Below are 18,096 nucleotides of genomic sequence, written 5' to 3' on the forward strand. Positions count from 1 at the left end.
TCCAGCCCTTTTCTTACTTTGAAAATGAAGATATTTTCAGTGTTTGACCTGATGAGAGTGATTTTGAAGAGAGGCATGCCATGGGAAAAAGGATGATAAAAATGTTCTCAAATAAACTGGGAGAGTTTGTCCTAACCAAGAGCACTTAATTCTTATTGGAGAAAGGGCAAGGTGTATGGTGGGATCTGAACGTTTTCCTCTGGTGGAAGGTTAGAGGACAGAATAAAAGGTTTGTCCAGAGCTGAAAAGGGCATTTCCAGAACCCCAAGGGACCTGTCAAATGCAGTGGAACTTTATTTTGTATAGATACTCTATTAAAGTGGCTTTAGTGAAGCTGTCATGTAACTTTAGATGGTACAAGCTGCTGTTCACTTTTCCTAGGATTTATTGTTAATGAGATAAAACTTGACGTTTGTCAGATTATGAGTTTTAAATTACATATTCAGAGTCAACTGCATTCACTTATGTGAATTAGCAAACTCAGTAGATATTTAGCATCCTGCCAGTGCCACTTTTGAGCCAGGTGCATGAAACCGGATAATGGAGATTGACTGTGAAACACATTGTAAGTCCTGAATATATGTTTGCCCAGCTACTAACTTTGGCCTTGACTGATGAGACTAAGATCATTTTATTAGAATTAGAACCCTGAATTTCCTCAAGTCCATGCAGTTTTCATAATCTAGAAGCAAGAAGAGTTTAGATAAATTGCTACAACAAATTGAGAGTCCAGATTAGACTAATTTTTTTATTATACTACATGGTAAATATGGCATTTCAAGTTATTTAGAAAAGATTTTTCTACTAAGTAGTATTGAGCAATGGATTATCTATTTGTAAAAAGTTGCGCCTTGTCTCTCACCGTATACAAAAATAAATTCCATATAAATTATAGTTTGAAATTATCAAATATTTTTAAAGAAAATCTTAGGAAAGACTTAAAACCTAGAAGGCTTAAAGGAAAAGATTGACAAACTTGATTATATAAGAACCTGTGAATGACAAAAGACATCTTAGATCAAGTTAACAGCAGAGATGATGAGGGAATTAGGGCAGGTGAAGGGATGGCTTGAGGAAAACAGACATTTGTTGCCCATAAAATAAAAAGTAATTCCAGTAAATTTATGCTTTCTACAGTCAATCAGCAAAAGGCAAACTGTCCTATAAATATTAAATAAAATAGCATAGCACATTAAAAACCCATGAAAAGACAGTTTATGAGTCTTCAAATAGTCAATTAACATGTAAATATTTCCTTGGCTTCACTAATGATGGAGAAAAAGCAAGTAAAAACCATCATATTGGCAAAAATTAGTAAGACAGGTAATATCCCGGGATGGGAACACTATGGATTAAAGAGCTTTTCCTGTAGTATTAGAGGCTGAATACATTGGTATAACTATCAGAAAGGTAATTTGTAGTATCTGTTAAAATTAAAATGCTTATAGCCTTATGAATCAACAAAAATTTTTTTAGTATTATATCCTATAGAATTATAGCCTGAACACATAACAAATTTCTGTATATGAACATTCATTGCAGTGGTATTTGTGAAAGCAAAACACTCGAAATCTAAACATCTCTCAATAAATGCATGGTTAAATAAACAGATTTATGGTTAAATAAAGTTTAGTATATATATACAATTTGGTTGAATTCAACTGAATACTATTTCAGAATTGTAGATTTTAAGCTCACATAAAGCCCAAGACTATAGTTTGTTATCAATGTATGCAACAAAAATAACTAAAACTTTACTAATAATTGAATTAATAAAAAATAAGAAATAGCTAACATATATAGAGGCTCTGAAAGGCTGTGAGCCCATCTGTTCTGTGGTGTCTCTTCACATAGCTAGGGCATTCTGGGTTCAGAGGTAAAAGTGCCAACTATATGTGGTCCATGTTGGTACAGAAAGAGCCTTTCAGAGTTGAGGGCCCTTTCATTTTTATTCTTTATTAGCTTGTGTAACTGCCATCATTCCTCAGCTATATAAAGTTAAAAATTCCAGTTTTATTAACTATGAGCTCTGTCTCACAGAACTTTCTAGAAGGATAGAGATGTTCAGTATTGTACAATATAGTAGTATTAGCCACATGTGGCTATGGAACACTTGAAATGTTGCTAGCATGACTGATAAACTAGATTTTAAATGTGCATTTAATTATTAAAATTTAAATTTAAAGAGCCAACTGTGTTTACTGCTTGTACATTTGACAGTTGCATCTAGATAGAGAGGGCACAGACTTCTAAAAATGGAGATAAAAATTGATTTATGTCACTGCCCTCCAATTTTCATGCAAGCATGGACGCAGCTGAATCTAGCATTTGTGATTGGTTCATTGTGTAGTGCCTGCATAACACAATTGATGTGAGTACTACACCCACCCAGGGTTGGAGCCAGCATACAGTGTAAGGGCAGGCAGAAGGCTGTCTTTCTCTTTTGCTGTTTGCAGCCACCATGAATGGCTGGTCCTCAGCCATGCCACCTGTCTTGAAACCAGCTGAGTATGGATTTATACCTCCAAAAATTGTAAGAAATAAACCTTTCTTTCCTTCATTTTGGGGGTGAGGTATTTTGTCTCAATAACAAGTAAAAAGTAACCAAGACATAAACTTTCTGTTATCTTCCTGCTTACAAATTCAGTGGTTTTTGAGAATTTCCAGTGTGATCAGCATTGCTATGTACATCTCAAAGAAACAGCACCTCGGGGCTGGGGATTTAGCTCAGTGGCATAAGCGCCTGCCTTGCAAGCAGGCAGTCGTGAATTCGATCGATAAAAATGAAAAAGACAAAACAAAAAAAACAAAAAAACCAGCACCTCTGTTACCTCTCTCACTTGCATACCACCCTCCTAAAAAGATATCAGGATATTAAGCAAGTTATATAACACTGTGTGTGAGTTATTTTTTGTCCTTGTTGAGACAAAATACCAAAAGTTAAATGATGAAAGATTGATTTAACTCATGGTTCATAGAGGTTTTAGCCAAAATTAACTGCCTCCAAGGCAGGGTGGCATAGCAGACAGGTATCACAGAGGTGAAACAGTTTATGGGAGGCAGCAAAAGCCACATGCAAGCAAGGGACTGCTCTTTTTATCACTATATCTTATCTAAGCTATTTAGGGCAAGTAGCACTCACACCTTTAATCCTAGGACCCTTGATCTTAGCATTGTGCCATGGGTCAGTTTTATTGTCATGCATTTTAGATCCTACCCCCTTTGAAAAAAACCCATCTGTGACCACTTGAGGCTCTGGGGGGACATTTAAACACAAGCCATAACATTCCACTCCGGGCCCCCCAAAAACTCTGGCATTTATTCCATCTTCAAGAATTGCTGAAGCCTTAACAGTTTCAGCATTGCTGAAAAGTCTAAATCTAATGTCTCCTCTGAAATTTAAGGCAAACTCTTAGCTGCAAGCACCTGTACAAATGAAAAGAAAGTTAAACACTTTCAATGTTAAGTGGGACAAAATAGACATTTCCATCTCAGAAGTTACAAACTGGAATGACAAGGAAGGCAGAACAAAGTATGACCAAAATCCAGCAGGGGAAACATTAAACCCCACAGTTCCATTTCTACATCCTTGGCAGTCTGTGTCGTGATGTGAAGAACTTGAGTGTCTCTGCCCCTGTAGCACTTCTGGTGGTTGTAGCTCACATGCCTTTTTTCTCTGACTGGCTTTGTTTACTTTTGCATCTTAGAGTATCTATATTTTTGGTTTTTAACCTTCTGGAGTCTCTATGGCACCTTTGCTTTACTCGCAGCTTTTGTATATTGCCCTCTCAGGGATGTACTGCTTGGCCTCTCAGGTCTTTCTAAAAATGAGCTCAAGTCTTTTTGACCCCACAGCTCTTATAATTTGCATGTGCCTAAAACCAGCACCACATGAATGATGCCAAAATAGCAGCGGCCAAGCTTTATTTTTTCTCTTGGCTTTAGGAGTCTAGAGCCTATGAATTAAATCTCTAGCAGCAACTTTTTAGGCTGCCATTTTGGAACATGGTGCTTTGGGCTGTTTTATAAAGCAAAGTTTTTTACTTTTGTAACTTTGAGACTGTAAGGGTGGAGTCTTTCTGCTTTTTGTGATACCCTCAGGCTATCTTCTTTATTGTCCTTTTCCTTTACAACAGTCGAGGTCTTTTCTATCTTTGTAGTCTACAGCTTTACTGGAGCTTTCTTTTTGGTGAAGCTAAAAATGTTTTCAATTATTTTGCTGAGTTCTTTGCTTTTGATTCTCAACAGAAGTCTGACTCAAAGCCCCCAACAGTTGCCATGCCATGATCTCAACACCAGACTGCCTTGGAAAATTTTTTGCAAGATTAACTAGTCTGTTCTTTAATCTCACCCGCAGACAAAGTCTCTGAACATAAGCAAAATGTAGATGCACTTTTGCTAAGCCATACTACACACTGTCCTGAGTCAAATAGTCAGTGTAGTCATTCCCAGCAGAAATCTCCTACCCCTGGCCTTTATCAACTTCATTTTTGTCAACATTCTGTTCTTTTGAGTTCTAACTAGCATCTTTCATCAAGTACAGTCTAGAATATTCTAGCTCTACTTTTTGAGCTGACATCTCTAAATCTTTTAGAATTCTTTATAAGTCAACCCTAAAGGCTCTTAAACCACATGGTCAGGTATAGTCACAGTAACAACCCCACTTCTGGTATCACTTCTGGTTTCAAATTCTGTTATAGTTATTTTTCTTATTGCTGAGACAAAATACCTGACATTCAAAGGAGGAAAGATTTACTTAGCTTATAGTTTGTAGAGCTGTTAGTGTATAATCAGGTGGCACCAAGGCAGGATGGCATGGCCGACAGGTATTGCAAAAGAGAAACAATTTATGGCAGACGAAAAGTGGCAAAAACAATAAGCAAACAAGAGACAACCACAACTGTTTTTACCCCTTTATCTTATCTTGGCTACTTAAGGCAGGTAACAGTCACTTTTAGTCCTAGTGCCCTTAATCTCAACATAATACTGTAAATCAATTTTAGTGTCACACACACTAGGTCCAGCCATTTCTAAAAGTGCCCATCCCGTGACCTTGTAAGGCTTTAGAGAAACATCTAAACACAAGCCATAATGATATGTATTTTTTCACTTTAATCACTGTATACATATGTGTACTAATCTAGACTTATTGAGCCAGGGGAAGAAGTGGTAACATTTTGTGTCACTTTTTCCTTTATTTTTGTGTATTTCTGTACATTTTTCAAATTAGAATAACCTTTTGAAAAATGAGATACCCATGAAAGGGGGGAGACATGAGCATCTCTGTGAAAGGGGGCTAGTGAAATAAGGGGGATGGAATTTAGCTTTATGTTCCCAGCCATGATCTCCTTTTGTTAGGAGGAAGGCAGAGAGACAAAGAGTAACTCTCCTGCCCGAAGGTCTTTCCCTGAGTGTTCTTGCTACCTGGAATCACCTCTTCCCATTCCCATACACCACTCTGCTGGAAGCTTCACTTCCACCCCCTTTGTGAAGCTCATCTAGATCTCCCACAACTAGGTGTTACCTTTCCTGTTTGAATTGTCACTGCACTTTGTGTGAGTACTTGTAATCTACTTTGAGAGATTTATGGGTTTTCTCAACCCTTTTAAAACCAAGGAGTAGATTTTACTTGTGGTCAACTGTAGCAATGGTGGCATACCTATGGCTCTTATATTATTTTTCTCTTAAGACAAAAATGTTAACATATACATTGTTTTTTCTAAACTAAAACCTCATTAATCAGATTAATTATAGTATTGGAACTTTGGGATAAATAAGTGAGTTTTCGGTTGCAATTTGGGGACTCTTTTCTAAAAAGTTCACCATCAGTAACCTATGGGAAGCTTCCTGTAAACACTTGTTAAAATGGTTCAATTCTGTTCTTTTCTGTGAGCTCACTTAGTAGGTTAGCATCTTTCATAGCCTGCCTTTACTAGTGGTGTGTCCATTTGAGTGCAACATGCTTTGCGTGTGATGTGACAATGCCTGATAAATATTGTAGGAGATGAGCAAATGATGTATATAGATAGTAATACTTGTGAATAGGAAGAAACAGTTTTTGCGTGTATTTTATCATTGGTATGTTCAAGTGAGTACAAATAAATGTTTGCTTATAAATGGATCAACAAGTACATATGCCAAGAATATATCTACTTCTCCTGTACTCTTAAGAATATTTGTGTTATCCTTTCTTCCAGTTCTAGATGTAAAATTACATGTGTTAATCATATACTTGTATATTGAGGGAGTAAAATGATAGTACTGATGTGAAGATCAGGTTGTTTATTTATAATTTATACATTCTGTTACTCCTTCTGGGAGCTGTTTTTACTTCTTCTTTTGCCATAAATAAAAGGTTTTTCTATTTCCTTCATGTTTGTAGAAAGAAACAAGATGCTTCATCTCCAGTACAAAGCTTGTTATTGTCCCAGCTTTCACTAGTCAATTCCCATCACTCTGGAGTTACTATTTCCTTCCTCAGACAAAATACCAGACACTCAAAAGTTAAAAGTGGAAAGGTTTATTTCAGCTCTGTTTGTAGAGGTTTCAGTTCATAGTTGACTGGCTCCTAGACAGGGTGGTGTGGCAGAGGAAGATCACAAAAGAGAAGCAGTTCATGACAAAGCAGAGCACAGCAACAGACTAAGTATCAGCATCAAGTACCAGCATCAAGTGTGTCTTTTCCCTCTCCTTTTTTATTCCATCCAGGGTGCAAGCCTGTTGATTGGTGCCAGGCACATCCAGGGTAGGTCTTCTGTTATCCATACCCTGAACTGTGCTAATTCCAGTCAATGGAGTAATCCTAGTAACTACACCCCTAATCCTAGTGTTCCATGCTCTAGATTCAGCTAGTTTGGAAAAGCACCTCCATGAGCACATGAGGCTTTGGGGGGACATCTAGCTACAAGCCATAATGCCATTATTCGTCTACATAGGTAAATTAATGTAACAATTCTGGTTTTTGGCCGAAAAACTCATATCTTGCATTTTGGTTCTCAAAGGATAAAAAGGACCCTATCTTACTTAGAGCAAGTTCATGTTATGAAGAAAGCCTGAAAGTGACAGAGGAAAGCTAAACATAAACTATGAGTGGGTTTCCACATGTGTAACTTATTTGTAGCAGTTTTCCTTGCTGTGGTCGTGATTACTGTATTCCTTTTTTTTGTTTTTTCCTTCAACCATTTTGTTCTCCTCCCTTTGGAAAGCAGACACTAAAGTGGAGTTAGGAGCTAGGAAAATATTTATATACGAAAACAAGACACAGAGGTGGGGTAAGCAGGAAGAGCCTTTGAACTGCAATGCAGATATGACACCTGCCAATGGAAGAGGGTGGGTAGGAAGAGCCTCATGCTTCAGTTATACTGAAGCCTTACCTTGATCAGGCTGCCGGGGAGTCCAGAACAAAGTTGGCCTGGGAGGAAATAGCCCTCTACCAGTATCCCAGCCATGCTCAGTTCTTGGCCCTGAGCTGTCTGGAGAGAGCATAAGTATAACTTGGATGTTACAGTGTATCTTGAAAGCATCAGCTAACTGTACTTTTTTTTTTTTTTAAGTAGACTGATTTTAGTGACATATCTCCATGGCTGCCACAAAAGCTGTGTGTAATTTAGTTTAATTTGACAAACCCTTATTTGTGCCAGTTTTATATAAGAACTATGCTAGGCACTTCTGAGGACTTTGAGAGTTCGTTTATTTATTTACTCTAACAAGCATTCAGCAGCTATTTATTGAGGGATTATCATGTCCCAAGCACTACTCTAAGTATGGAGTGTGCACCTTACTTCCACTTAAAGACCACTTTTGAAATGTGTATCTCATTTTTTTCTGTTTCCAGGTTGGAGGCTTTTGCTGCTTGTGCATTAGAATGTTGTAAAACTTCCAGATTAGAATGCCGCACACACAAAGTCTCCCACATGTTTTCCTTTTTTGTGTTCTTGGAAATAAAAGAATATTATTTGCCTTACTTCACATTTTCTCTAATGGGCATAAAATATAGAGATCAAGGGTATAGAAATTAATCCTGAAAGAGTCTTCACCAGGTGAAAATGGAAATAGTTAATCTTATTTAACGTCATGTTGTGGTAAATCCACACTTGTATGATTTAGCTCTCTGCCAAGAATGTGGTTGCTTTAAATAGTCTGTGAGGAATACATATGGAGTATGAAAATACTGCAGTGCTGGTGAGCTGTGAAGAATGCCAGGTTTGCTGAAAAGCTTATCTCTAATGTGATACCTAGGCACAAATCAAAACTGGAAGATGAAATCAGTAGTGATATGAAGGTTGAACTATATTTGTATTTATTGTAGGTTCTAAGATATTCTTGTTTACCAACTGTTTCGGTCTACATAGTAATTTCTTTTTACTACCTACTCTTGTTGCTTCTGCCTGCATTTTGATATTAGCACATCCCATCTCTTTTCATTTGGGCTGACATAGATGCTGTTTGGAGCTGTTGGTTTTGCATGGGCAGAGATGCCTTTACGCTATAGCCATGGCTGCTGCATACATCGTTAGTACAGCATGTAGTAATTTTAATGTTATTTCTAAACCATGTCACCTCATGCCATTATTTTAATTTAGGACCAACTGTTCAGCCATATGGAGCAGTTTGTCATTCAACATCTGTGTGTTCTTGCAAAATATGAATTTGTACGTGTGGTTTATGCCATTCAATATGCTGTATTTCATACAGAAAAGACAATTTTTTTTCATTTTATTAATGTTATCATTGACTAACTAAGCTATTTATTTGTCCCATGGAGAGTTAAGGTTGAATTGGGATGCTTTTAAAAGTCATTATATAAGGATGTGAATACCTGCATTTTATAAATTAGCCTCACTTGAGCCCACCGGTAAACACAATTCACAAATTATTCATCTTCCACACAAGTTTTTCTAAGTCTAAAGCCTGAGGAATCTAAAAAACCATCATAAATAGAAGTGACATTAATTTACCTCATTCTAGTCTGACTGTTGTCTTGTCTGTTTTCTGCCTTCTTGAAATTATTTGTCTCTCTGTCTGGATAGTCTTTTAGACTGTAGCAAACTAATCTGCATCTCATGTCCAGGCAGGAGGGGGTGTCCAGTCAGCCACACAGAGATCTATCACTCTTCCCGACTACCAGTTGATTTAGAAGTGAACCTAAATCTAAGAAGAGACAATTGGATTCTCTTCCAGGCTTATGCCATTGGCATCAGGGGAGAATAACTTGTGAGGCAGTGTTAGGAAGTAGCTAAGAGCGCAGGTCCCGATATACAGCTACTCACTCACTTTAGGCTTGGGCGAGTTGCATGAAGTGTATTTGAAAAGAAATGAATGCATGCTCCATCATCTCAAATGCTTTAGCATTTCAAAGTTGAATAATCCTCTCATAATGTAAAAACTGGTTAACTTTTAATAGCACTTTTCAGTGTTAATTTTATGTAATTGATATTTATTCTTGAGATATTATGGTAATTCATAAACTTTTTATTTCCTTTTTTGAATTATGATGTTTGATTGGTTAGTATTCACTAATATATTGACCCTAAGTAGGAAAAAAGCAGAAGTGATCTAAATTTATCATTTATTGCTAGCATTGATTTTTGCCTTATGTCAGTTATGAGTACTGCTTCCTGAATTTAAAAAATACAGAATTAAACTAACAGCCTAAGTGAAAATTGTATAAAGCAAAAGGTGTAAATTAATATCTGATAGACATATTTTATTACTATTATTGTGAATAATTCATAGTAAAGTTTAAAAATATTCCTCTTTATAACTAAGCATTCATTAGCTGTAGTAAGGAGCTACTGCAGGGCGACGGTTTTCACAAGCACAGATTGTGCTGTCTGCTCTTGCTCCCTGTCTCCTTACTGACTGGTCCCGGCCTACTACTGTGTGGTCTGCGTCTCTGCTCCCACCTCACAGTCAGGGAGGCTGCAGCAGAAAGGGAAGCATCGATGCTGCTCATGTGAGAAACTGTGCCTCTGTTCTTCCACACAAAAACGTCACTTTGGAATCTTCCATCAGATAGATTTCTAAACAAACCGTTTATTCTAAATGTGCCTTGGCCAGAGTATAACCAGTATCAGTTCTTTAACATTGATGTTTTAAAGAGACAGAAAGTTTTTTTGCCTCTGTTTCCAATTCTTCATATATAATACTGTATTTGTTTGTATTCAGTTTTTTGAAGAGTTTTGTTGGAAATTCTTGTATTGCATATGAATCAAATGCAAGCTGTTGATAAAGTAGCTTTTACCATAAAGCTTTTTGCATTTTCCAGGACTTTACTGATTTCAGTTGTCCAGGTCAATTTAGTTCTCATTTCATGGTAGTCTCTTCTTACTGGTCTGTGTGTGTTCCCTTCTTTTACTTAGTGTTTTTAAATGTTATTATACCTCCTGTGAGCTAGCACTTGTAAGCTAAGATCTTGATAATAGCCTGTATATATCTAACCTAATGGTTTCCTTCTATTCCCTGTCTCAGAGAACTGTTTCTTTGAATTCAGCATTAACACGTCCCTAGATTTCTTTCTTTATACTTTTCAAATGTATCTATTTTCTTCAAAATATTCGTATAATTTAGATGTTTTACTTTTGTTAAAGAGCATCAGACTGTATGTAATTTCTTACATGTATTTTTAGCTTACTATGAATTACCAAGAGTCTCTTTGTTATGTATTGTTTATTCATTCTGACTAAGGTATAATCCAAGGAAGCGAGTATGCCACTGTTTATAATTCTTCTTCTAATTAAGTTGTTTCTAGGTGCTAAAAATTGTGAACAGCTTTGTGAACAATAATGTACATGCTTCCTGTTGTTACCGTGGAGAGATTCTCAGGGATAAAGTTGCTGGGATATATGGTATATGAATTTTCAAATTCAGGAGATAATAACAAATGGTTTTCCACAGTGAATGTACCATTTTGTAATCACAACAGTATGATGACAAAATCATAATTATAACAGACCTTGTAGATCCATATCCTCTCCAATGCTTGGTATAATACCTTGAATTTTTGTCATTTAGGTGAATGTGAAATATCTTAATAGATAGCCTTAATTTTTCTTCATTTTTGGGCACATTTACTTCTTCCTGTGTGAAATCCCTTTATAATTTTTTGCCTGTTTTCCCCAAGATGTTTATATTAATAATAATCTAGGAATTCTCTGTGTATTCTTGATACTCATCGTTGGTTGGTTGTATATGTTTTGAGTATATGTGTTTTGAGTTTTTTCTTGCTTGTAAGATGGTGTTGTATTTTCTTTAGGGTCTATTTAATGAACAGAAACTCGTAATTTTAACATAATCAAGGTCTATTAATCTTTTATGGTCTGTACTTTTTGTGATTTTAGTAGTCTTTTTCCAACCCACGGTCTAAAAGCTACTCATTTATAAAAAACTTAATGGTTTATTATTTTAACATGTAGGCATTTGTTCTAATAGAATTTTTTGAATGAAATAAGGATTTAACTTCCATTTTTTCATAAATATTATTTTTTAAAATCTCTGGTTTTGAACACTTTGTTCCTCCATGGTGTGACTTGCCAACTTGGTCATATACCAAAGCTTCATAAGTACATGGCTCTATTTCCAGATATTTCACTCTGTGCTGTTCAGTGTTGGTGTGTATGTGTTTGTGTGCGTGTGTTCACCTTTGGACCTTGTATACCCACATCTATACCTAGATTTTAAGTACTCTGGTTTTTCTGCTAGGTTTTGGACATAGTAAAAATAAGTATTCGTTCAGTTCTTCCACGTATCTGGAAGGTTCCTGATGTTGAAGAAATAAACTTATATCGGATTTTCAACCGAGTTTTTAATCGCTTACTCTGGAGTCATGGCCAAGGACTATGGAATTGTTTCTGTGATTCAGGGTAAGTTCTAAGTCATCTTTGGTTGTTGACATTTTTAATATTTTACTGTTTAGTTGTGTAGATAACCCAGTATAATAGTTGAATTTAATGATGTTTTAAAATATGCATTTTTACTACTCAACTCTAATTTATATCAATTAAGCTGATTTAGATAAGATGATTAATATGAGCACAACACCTTGTAACTAATTTGAATTCAGTGGAGAGAAGCTATTCTTAATTAATGAAAAAATTTAATTATAAATCAGTTACCTTTCAAGTTATTTGGCTGTAACAGATTTTTAAAATTATGGCTATGCTTTACTTCCTTTCCAAAGTTTCAGTGCTGTTAAAGCAGCTGAAACATTGTCATTTTGTCCTCGTAATACCTAAAACTAAACATTCTGATGTCCTTTAATTCAGAAATGGCTTCTCTTCCTGTCTTCCCTTAATCCTTGTGGTATTCTTCTAATGCTGCAATCTTGGAATATTTCTGAGGCATTTGCATTTCCCTTCTTGTACCATCTTTACTCAGTTATTTATTAGGTCCTTTTAGTTTTGGAATCACATTCCTTCTGTGGCACTATAAATTGTTTTTCATTCATTATTTTAAACAATTATCAAATGCTTACTACTGTGTTAGATGTTTTTGGACATGTGAAGTTGAATCTGATACAGTTGCTGCCCTCTGCAGAGCTTAGCAGTGATACAAGTTGAATATACTATTTACTGTGTGCCAGGCATTGTTCACATGTGTTAAGTGATTTAATCCTTAACATCTCTTTGAGACAGGTAGTATACCATCTCCTTCTTACAGATAAGGAATCCTGCACGCAGGTAGGTGCTAAGGCCCTTGGCCTGGGGTTTAAACACAGTTAACCTTGGTCCCAGAGTTCGTGCTTTTGACTTTAATACACTCTGATGTTTTCAGTGCACAAAATGTGGTTACAAAAGTAATCATTTTAAAGAGGCACAGAAAAAGCATGATAGAATTTCAGGCAAGAGAAAGGCTAAATAAAATGAAAAGGTTTTTAGGTGCTTCTTCCTCTCCTTTGTATCTTATTGTTAGAGTCATTTCCTAAAATCTGGGAATTTCCTTTTTTTATCATCACAGTCTAAATTTCCTGCCTGTAGATATAAGCTGTCTCATGTGCTGATTATTTTTTATTTCTTCAGTCTTCTCTCTTAGTACTGTGTGAACTCTGTTCCAGAAAAAAAAATTTTTTTTCAAATATCCTGAAAGTGTGTGCCTTCTGCATTCTGAGGTTCATTGGTAAAATCATTGGTCTACCTAATTTCACTTTTTAACTGTTTGTACCTTCTTTCACCTTTTAAAAAAACACTGTGTTGTGAATATTGACACTGAGATACTGTAGTACATATTTCCAAGATGTTTTCCTCAACTTACCTATTCCAGGTGGTGGTTAGTTACTGTGGACATGGTGCTGATGTCCTTAGTACAAGTTTTCCTCATGCAGAGGGGGCTCCATTAGCCCAGAAGCAGCAGGACTCATCACCTGCTGTGCTTCACGAGGGGTCTGGTATTGGGACTCTTGATGTGGATTAATAGAGTAGAATGTAGTTTTATTGCCATGGGTGAATGAATATACAAGAAATAAATATTTATAGGATCTTCATTCATATATTCATTTTAAATATTTAAAAAAGATTGAGAGAATGAGTAGCCAAAGCTGTTTGTCTTATAACTCACAAACGGGGATATTAAGTTACATCAAACGATAATATTTCTAAAGCCTGTTTATCATTTTCTACTTTATTCTTTTCCTATCTCTAAACCCCAAGTTAAGAAAATTGTCATAATTTATGTGAGCCAATAGTAGATCTAATCAGTAGCTCCAAAGTATAAAAAATAAATTCAGTGCCACTGAAAGTAGAGGGTGGTGATAGAGGGAGACTTTTAGACACTCAGAATTCCTGTGGGGAAAAAAGAAAAGTGTGAGACAGACACTCAAATCACAAGAGTTTTTATGTGTATTATTTACATTTGTATAAAATGGTTATATCTTGAACTCAGGCATTTAGGGCCTTCTTAATTATGGTATTAATTATAATCCTACCCTTTCATTGTTTTTTGTCAAAATACTTTAAGTTGATTTTAAATCTATACAAGGGAAACATACAATATCTAGTTACTTTATGTTTAGTGATAATTTATATTTTGAGTTAATTTAACTAACATTGTTACTGAGTGAAAATAATTTTGCCCCTTTTTTTAAAAAAATAAAATATTGTATTTAGTTCTAAATAGAACTAAATAGACAGAAGGCAGTTTGTTTCTTTGAATGAACTCATTTGAATCTTACTCCTTCAGAAAACCTGTCATTCACTGATGACACGCTGTCTTTTGGGGATTGTGTTTCTCCTGAGAAAGTAAACAGTAGTGTTTCTAGTAAAAATACCTTCTGAGTGTCTAAAGCATTTTATAAAATTCAAATATGCACATAGTTTGAAAGTGGAGCCTTTGAATTTCCTATTGGAAGCATTTTTCTCCAGGAAAATATTTTCCTTAATGTTTTTTCTTTCTAAAAATCTGCAATTTTCTCTGAGGATTACATGAATTGGTTTATGTAAAGTGAGACTTGAGCCAAATCTGAGACTACTTGCCTTTAAAGCTTAAAAAGAGTTTGATTTACACTAAGGAATAAATCACATTCTCTCATTCATGTTCATTCTTACTCTGTTTCTCACTCACTCGTTCACTGTCTTCCTCTGTCACTGTCTGTCCCTCTGTCTGTCTATCCTATGCATCTGTCTCTCTGTTTTTTCCTCTCCCCCTTCCGTATTCCCCCTTTTTTTCTCCCCACGTTCTGGGACAATGAGGTGCTTCCTTATTTCAGCCATAGCAGTGAACCTAGGAATTGTTAACATACGCACGCAGACACATATATACAATTAAGGTTTATTTTTATGGGAGAAGTGGGTACCACTGCCTTTTCTGAAATAACTAAGGACATTTAGGAAGGAAGGACACTAACTTCAGGATTGCAGTCAGAACTTACTGAGAGAACATGGCTTCTAGAGCACAGGACTAGTGCTCTAGAAATATCATGGACACGGTTACATCTGAGAGTGTTTTGAAAAGGACGACCATAACCAAGGGGTTGACCTAATATTCGCCTAGTGCAGAGAGGTCACGAATCAAATGGCGGTACATTATTTGTTGAGGTAAAGTAATCTGCATGTATTATAAATTTTCAGTCATCCACAGTGACTACAGATATGTGAGACCATTTCCATCTTTCTTTATCAGTTGATTGGTAGGTAAGTGATACAGCCGGTTACCATTTCTAACAGCGAACATGAAGTCCTGTCTGTTTCCATGCCAACAGATCCTCGTGGGAGAGTATGTTCAGTAAAAGCCCGGAGGTGGTGACTCCTTTGCAGCTCCAGTGTTGCCAGCGCCTGGTGGAGCTGTGTAAACAGTGCCTGCTAGTGGTTTACAAATATGCAGCAGACTCCAAAGGATCCCTCTCCGGCCCTGGTCCTGACTGGGGGAACTCCAGGTACTTGTTTACATCCTCGAGCCTTCATGAGCTTGATATAAAGTAATGCCACAGCACAATCTGAAATCGAGCTTGTTGCTTATAAAGCTAAGGAAAATCTAAAGCCTGAAATATATACATGCTGTGATCTACAAACTGTTTTCAGTTAACACAGTCTTTACTTTTCAGAAACTAAATGAGGATAACAAACACAAACCTGAAGGTGACAAAAGTAATATACATGGAAATGAGCTTATTTGATTTATATACTTACACTTTGAAGAATTTAGTGAGAACATCCAAAACTGTGGTAATAAATTTAGCTTTTGTTCCCCAATAGGGATATTTCAACATTTATCCTTGAGCCTCCTACAGTCGGGAAGATGCCTTTGCTTTAATTTTATTGTGCAGTATGTCTCTGCTACCTTCGTCACCAAACCAATGTGGAAGAGGTGAATTTTTGTCAAGTTCTATTTCAAAATTGAATTTTATTAATATTACCTAATAGGTAGTTTTTCAAAAGTCGGAAAAACAGTACTATTTTTGTACTGCAAAAATAATGCAGAGTAAATAAGTACATTTTCAATTTTTCAAAACAATCCTAGTTCCTGTTAGCAACAAAGATGAATAAGTGTCTTTTTGTATCATGTATAAATTGTACTACTCAAAATAGAAGAAAGTAGACCATGACTTTGAAAAACTAGATGATAGTAAAAAGTTAACTAATAATGCATAAGCAGTAAGGAAAATGGAACCAGTAAAGCTTGGATTGTTTTTGAAATAGTTAACAATCTGTTTATTAAAAAAATCCCAAGGAAGATAGTAAAGTCATTTCCTATAGAAGTGACCCACAATAGCAAAATGGGTCAGATTAATTTTCTTCAGAAGTATCATGAGAGAGAATGTAAATTTTTGTCTTAGATTTTGTTAATGTGCCTTTTTAGAACCTTTAACCTGTTTTAACTCTTCTGTAATTAGTAACTGACTGATCACAACATTGGTAGAGGTAAAGTTAACCATTAATATTTGAATGTGTACATGTCAGTTACATAGCCTATTGATTAGACTGAAGCAAATTATTGAACAAGTGACTAATATCATTAATAGTTTCATGTAATTCCAAAGAATGGTAGAGTTTTTAGACATTACAGTCCATACATGGTATACTCTGGGAGCATGATTAAGAAAATGTTAAATCCTAGCTTAGCAAGTAATTCATTCAGACTCTTTAATGTCATGCTTACAGTTGAAGATTTCATAACACAGTTGTGTTGATGGATGTGACTCTTGTGGGTAAGCAAACAGGATGAGTCTTCCTGGTTACTCTGGAGAAAGGAGTTCACAGTTGGTTCAGGCCTCTTTATTGTCTTTCCTCCTGGTGTTTAAGAGAGATAGTTCAGACTCTGATGGTCAGAAGAGATATTCCTGACCTTGAAATATTAGAGTTCTGGACTTCTGTGAGTACTCAGGGTGACTTTAGTATAGTGAGTATAAGCATTGGAGTGTCAATAAATAGCACCTTAATTCTTGCTCAGGTTCAGAACTCTTTGAAAGAGAAATGCAGAATCAGGCAGGCCCACAATACAGCTGTTTTACTGATAAAAGTTACACTGGCGATAGTACAGGTGTTAGTGTGAAGAGTTTTCTAAATTTGAATTCTGAATTAAATGTGTCCACTCCCAGGCAGAGCTGATTCCCCTAATGATGGCAGGAAGGTAATGACAATTCATCCTCTCTGCAGAAGGTTTGACCCAGAAAGAGAGAAAGAGCCAGGCATTTTGTTTCCTTCTCTTACAACCCACAAATCAGAGAACTCAGCTCTGATAAGAAGCTGAAAGTTTGCACTAGTAGTAGTTCTTCCACATGGAAATGAGCAGGGAAATAAATATTTTTGTCTAACAAAAAATCAGTGTCACATAAGTTAAAGCTTAATTTTTTTCTCTCATAGTATATAAGGAAACTTATGGCATTTTATTATATATGTAGAAGTTGTTTAGTATTTGTTAGTGAATTTATGAAGTATGCCTGATAAATTAGACATATAAATTTATATTTATATGTAGATATTAATTATACATAAATGCATACAGAAATATATTCAACATGCTTTTAAAAAATACCTAAAAATTTATAAGGAGAAATATCTCTGCTAATTTATTAGTAAAATTAAAAGGAAAAAGACAGAGTTAAACATCAGTCAGATGATGCTTCAGTCAGAGCATGTTTATCTTGACCAGGAATCTGATGGGTGAAGATTTAAAGAGTGTATGACATCTATTACATGGAAAAGTGTAGTCTTCCACCTTGCAATCTTGGGAAAAAATATTTAATAGGCACACATAAAGGCCATTTCTCAGAAGTGGGCTCATAATAACTAAGTAAACATAACAGATATGTAACCTACATGGCCAATTTGAAACACACACACACACACACACACACACACACAATGTATACATATAATCTCCAGGATACTAAAGTTTTGGAGACCAGCTCAATATTTCACTATACGGCTTTCTTGGGAAGCTTTGGGATCTCCAACTACTTTTTGACCTCCTAGTTACTATGATTTCACTAGTTAATATTATCAGTCCTACTCAGAGGGGGAACTACATTGCCTTGTTTTATGAGGCTACCATGCCTTTGGTACCAGAACCCAACCGGGATATAACTGACAAATGTTCATTTTCACCCTTAAACAGAATGAAAAATCCTAAGCCAAATATTAGCAGACTGAACTCAGAGAGTTTAAG

General features: G+C 35.8%; 1 protein-coding gene across 3 annotated transcripts in view; it reads left to right on the top strand.

The window, feature by feature from the left end:
- The window catches only part of Ttll7 (tubulin tyrosine ligase like 7), a 130,533-nt gene that overhangs the window by 93,634 nt on the left and 18,803 nt on the right, over window positions 1–18,096 (top strand). For 2 of the 3 annotated variants that reach the window (XM_063257669.1, XM_063257677.1), the window contains 2 exons: window positions 11,701–11,861; window positions 15,191–15,364. In XM_063257669.1, coding sequence (XP_063113739.1) covers window positions 11,701–11,861; window positions 15,191–15,364 — 335 coding nt within the window. Of the gene's footprint in view, window positions 1–11,700; window positions 11,862–15,190; window positions 15,365–15,683; window positions 15,796–18,096 lie in introns of all 3 variants that reach the window. The other variant, XR_010050264.1, reaches the window with a different exon arrangement.

The sequence above is a fragment of the Cavia porcellus genome, unplaced genomic scaffold (genome assembly GCF_034190915.1).
Source record: "Cavia porcellus strain 051 isolate PalLab524CR breed Dunkin Hartley unplaced genomic scaffold, mCavPor4.1 scaffold_1, whole genome shotgun sequence".
NCBI lineage: Eukaryota > Metazoa > Chordata > Mammalia > Rodentia > Caviidae > Cavia > Cavia porcellus.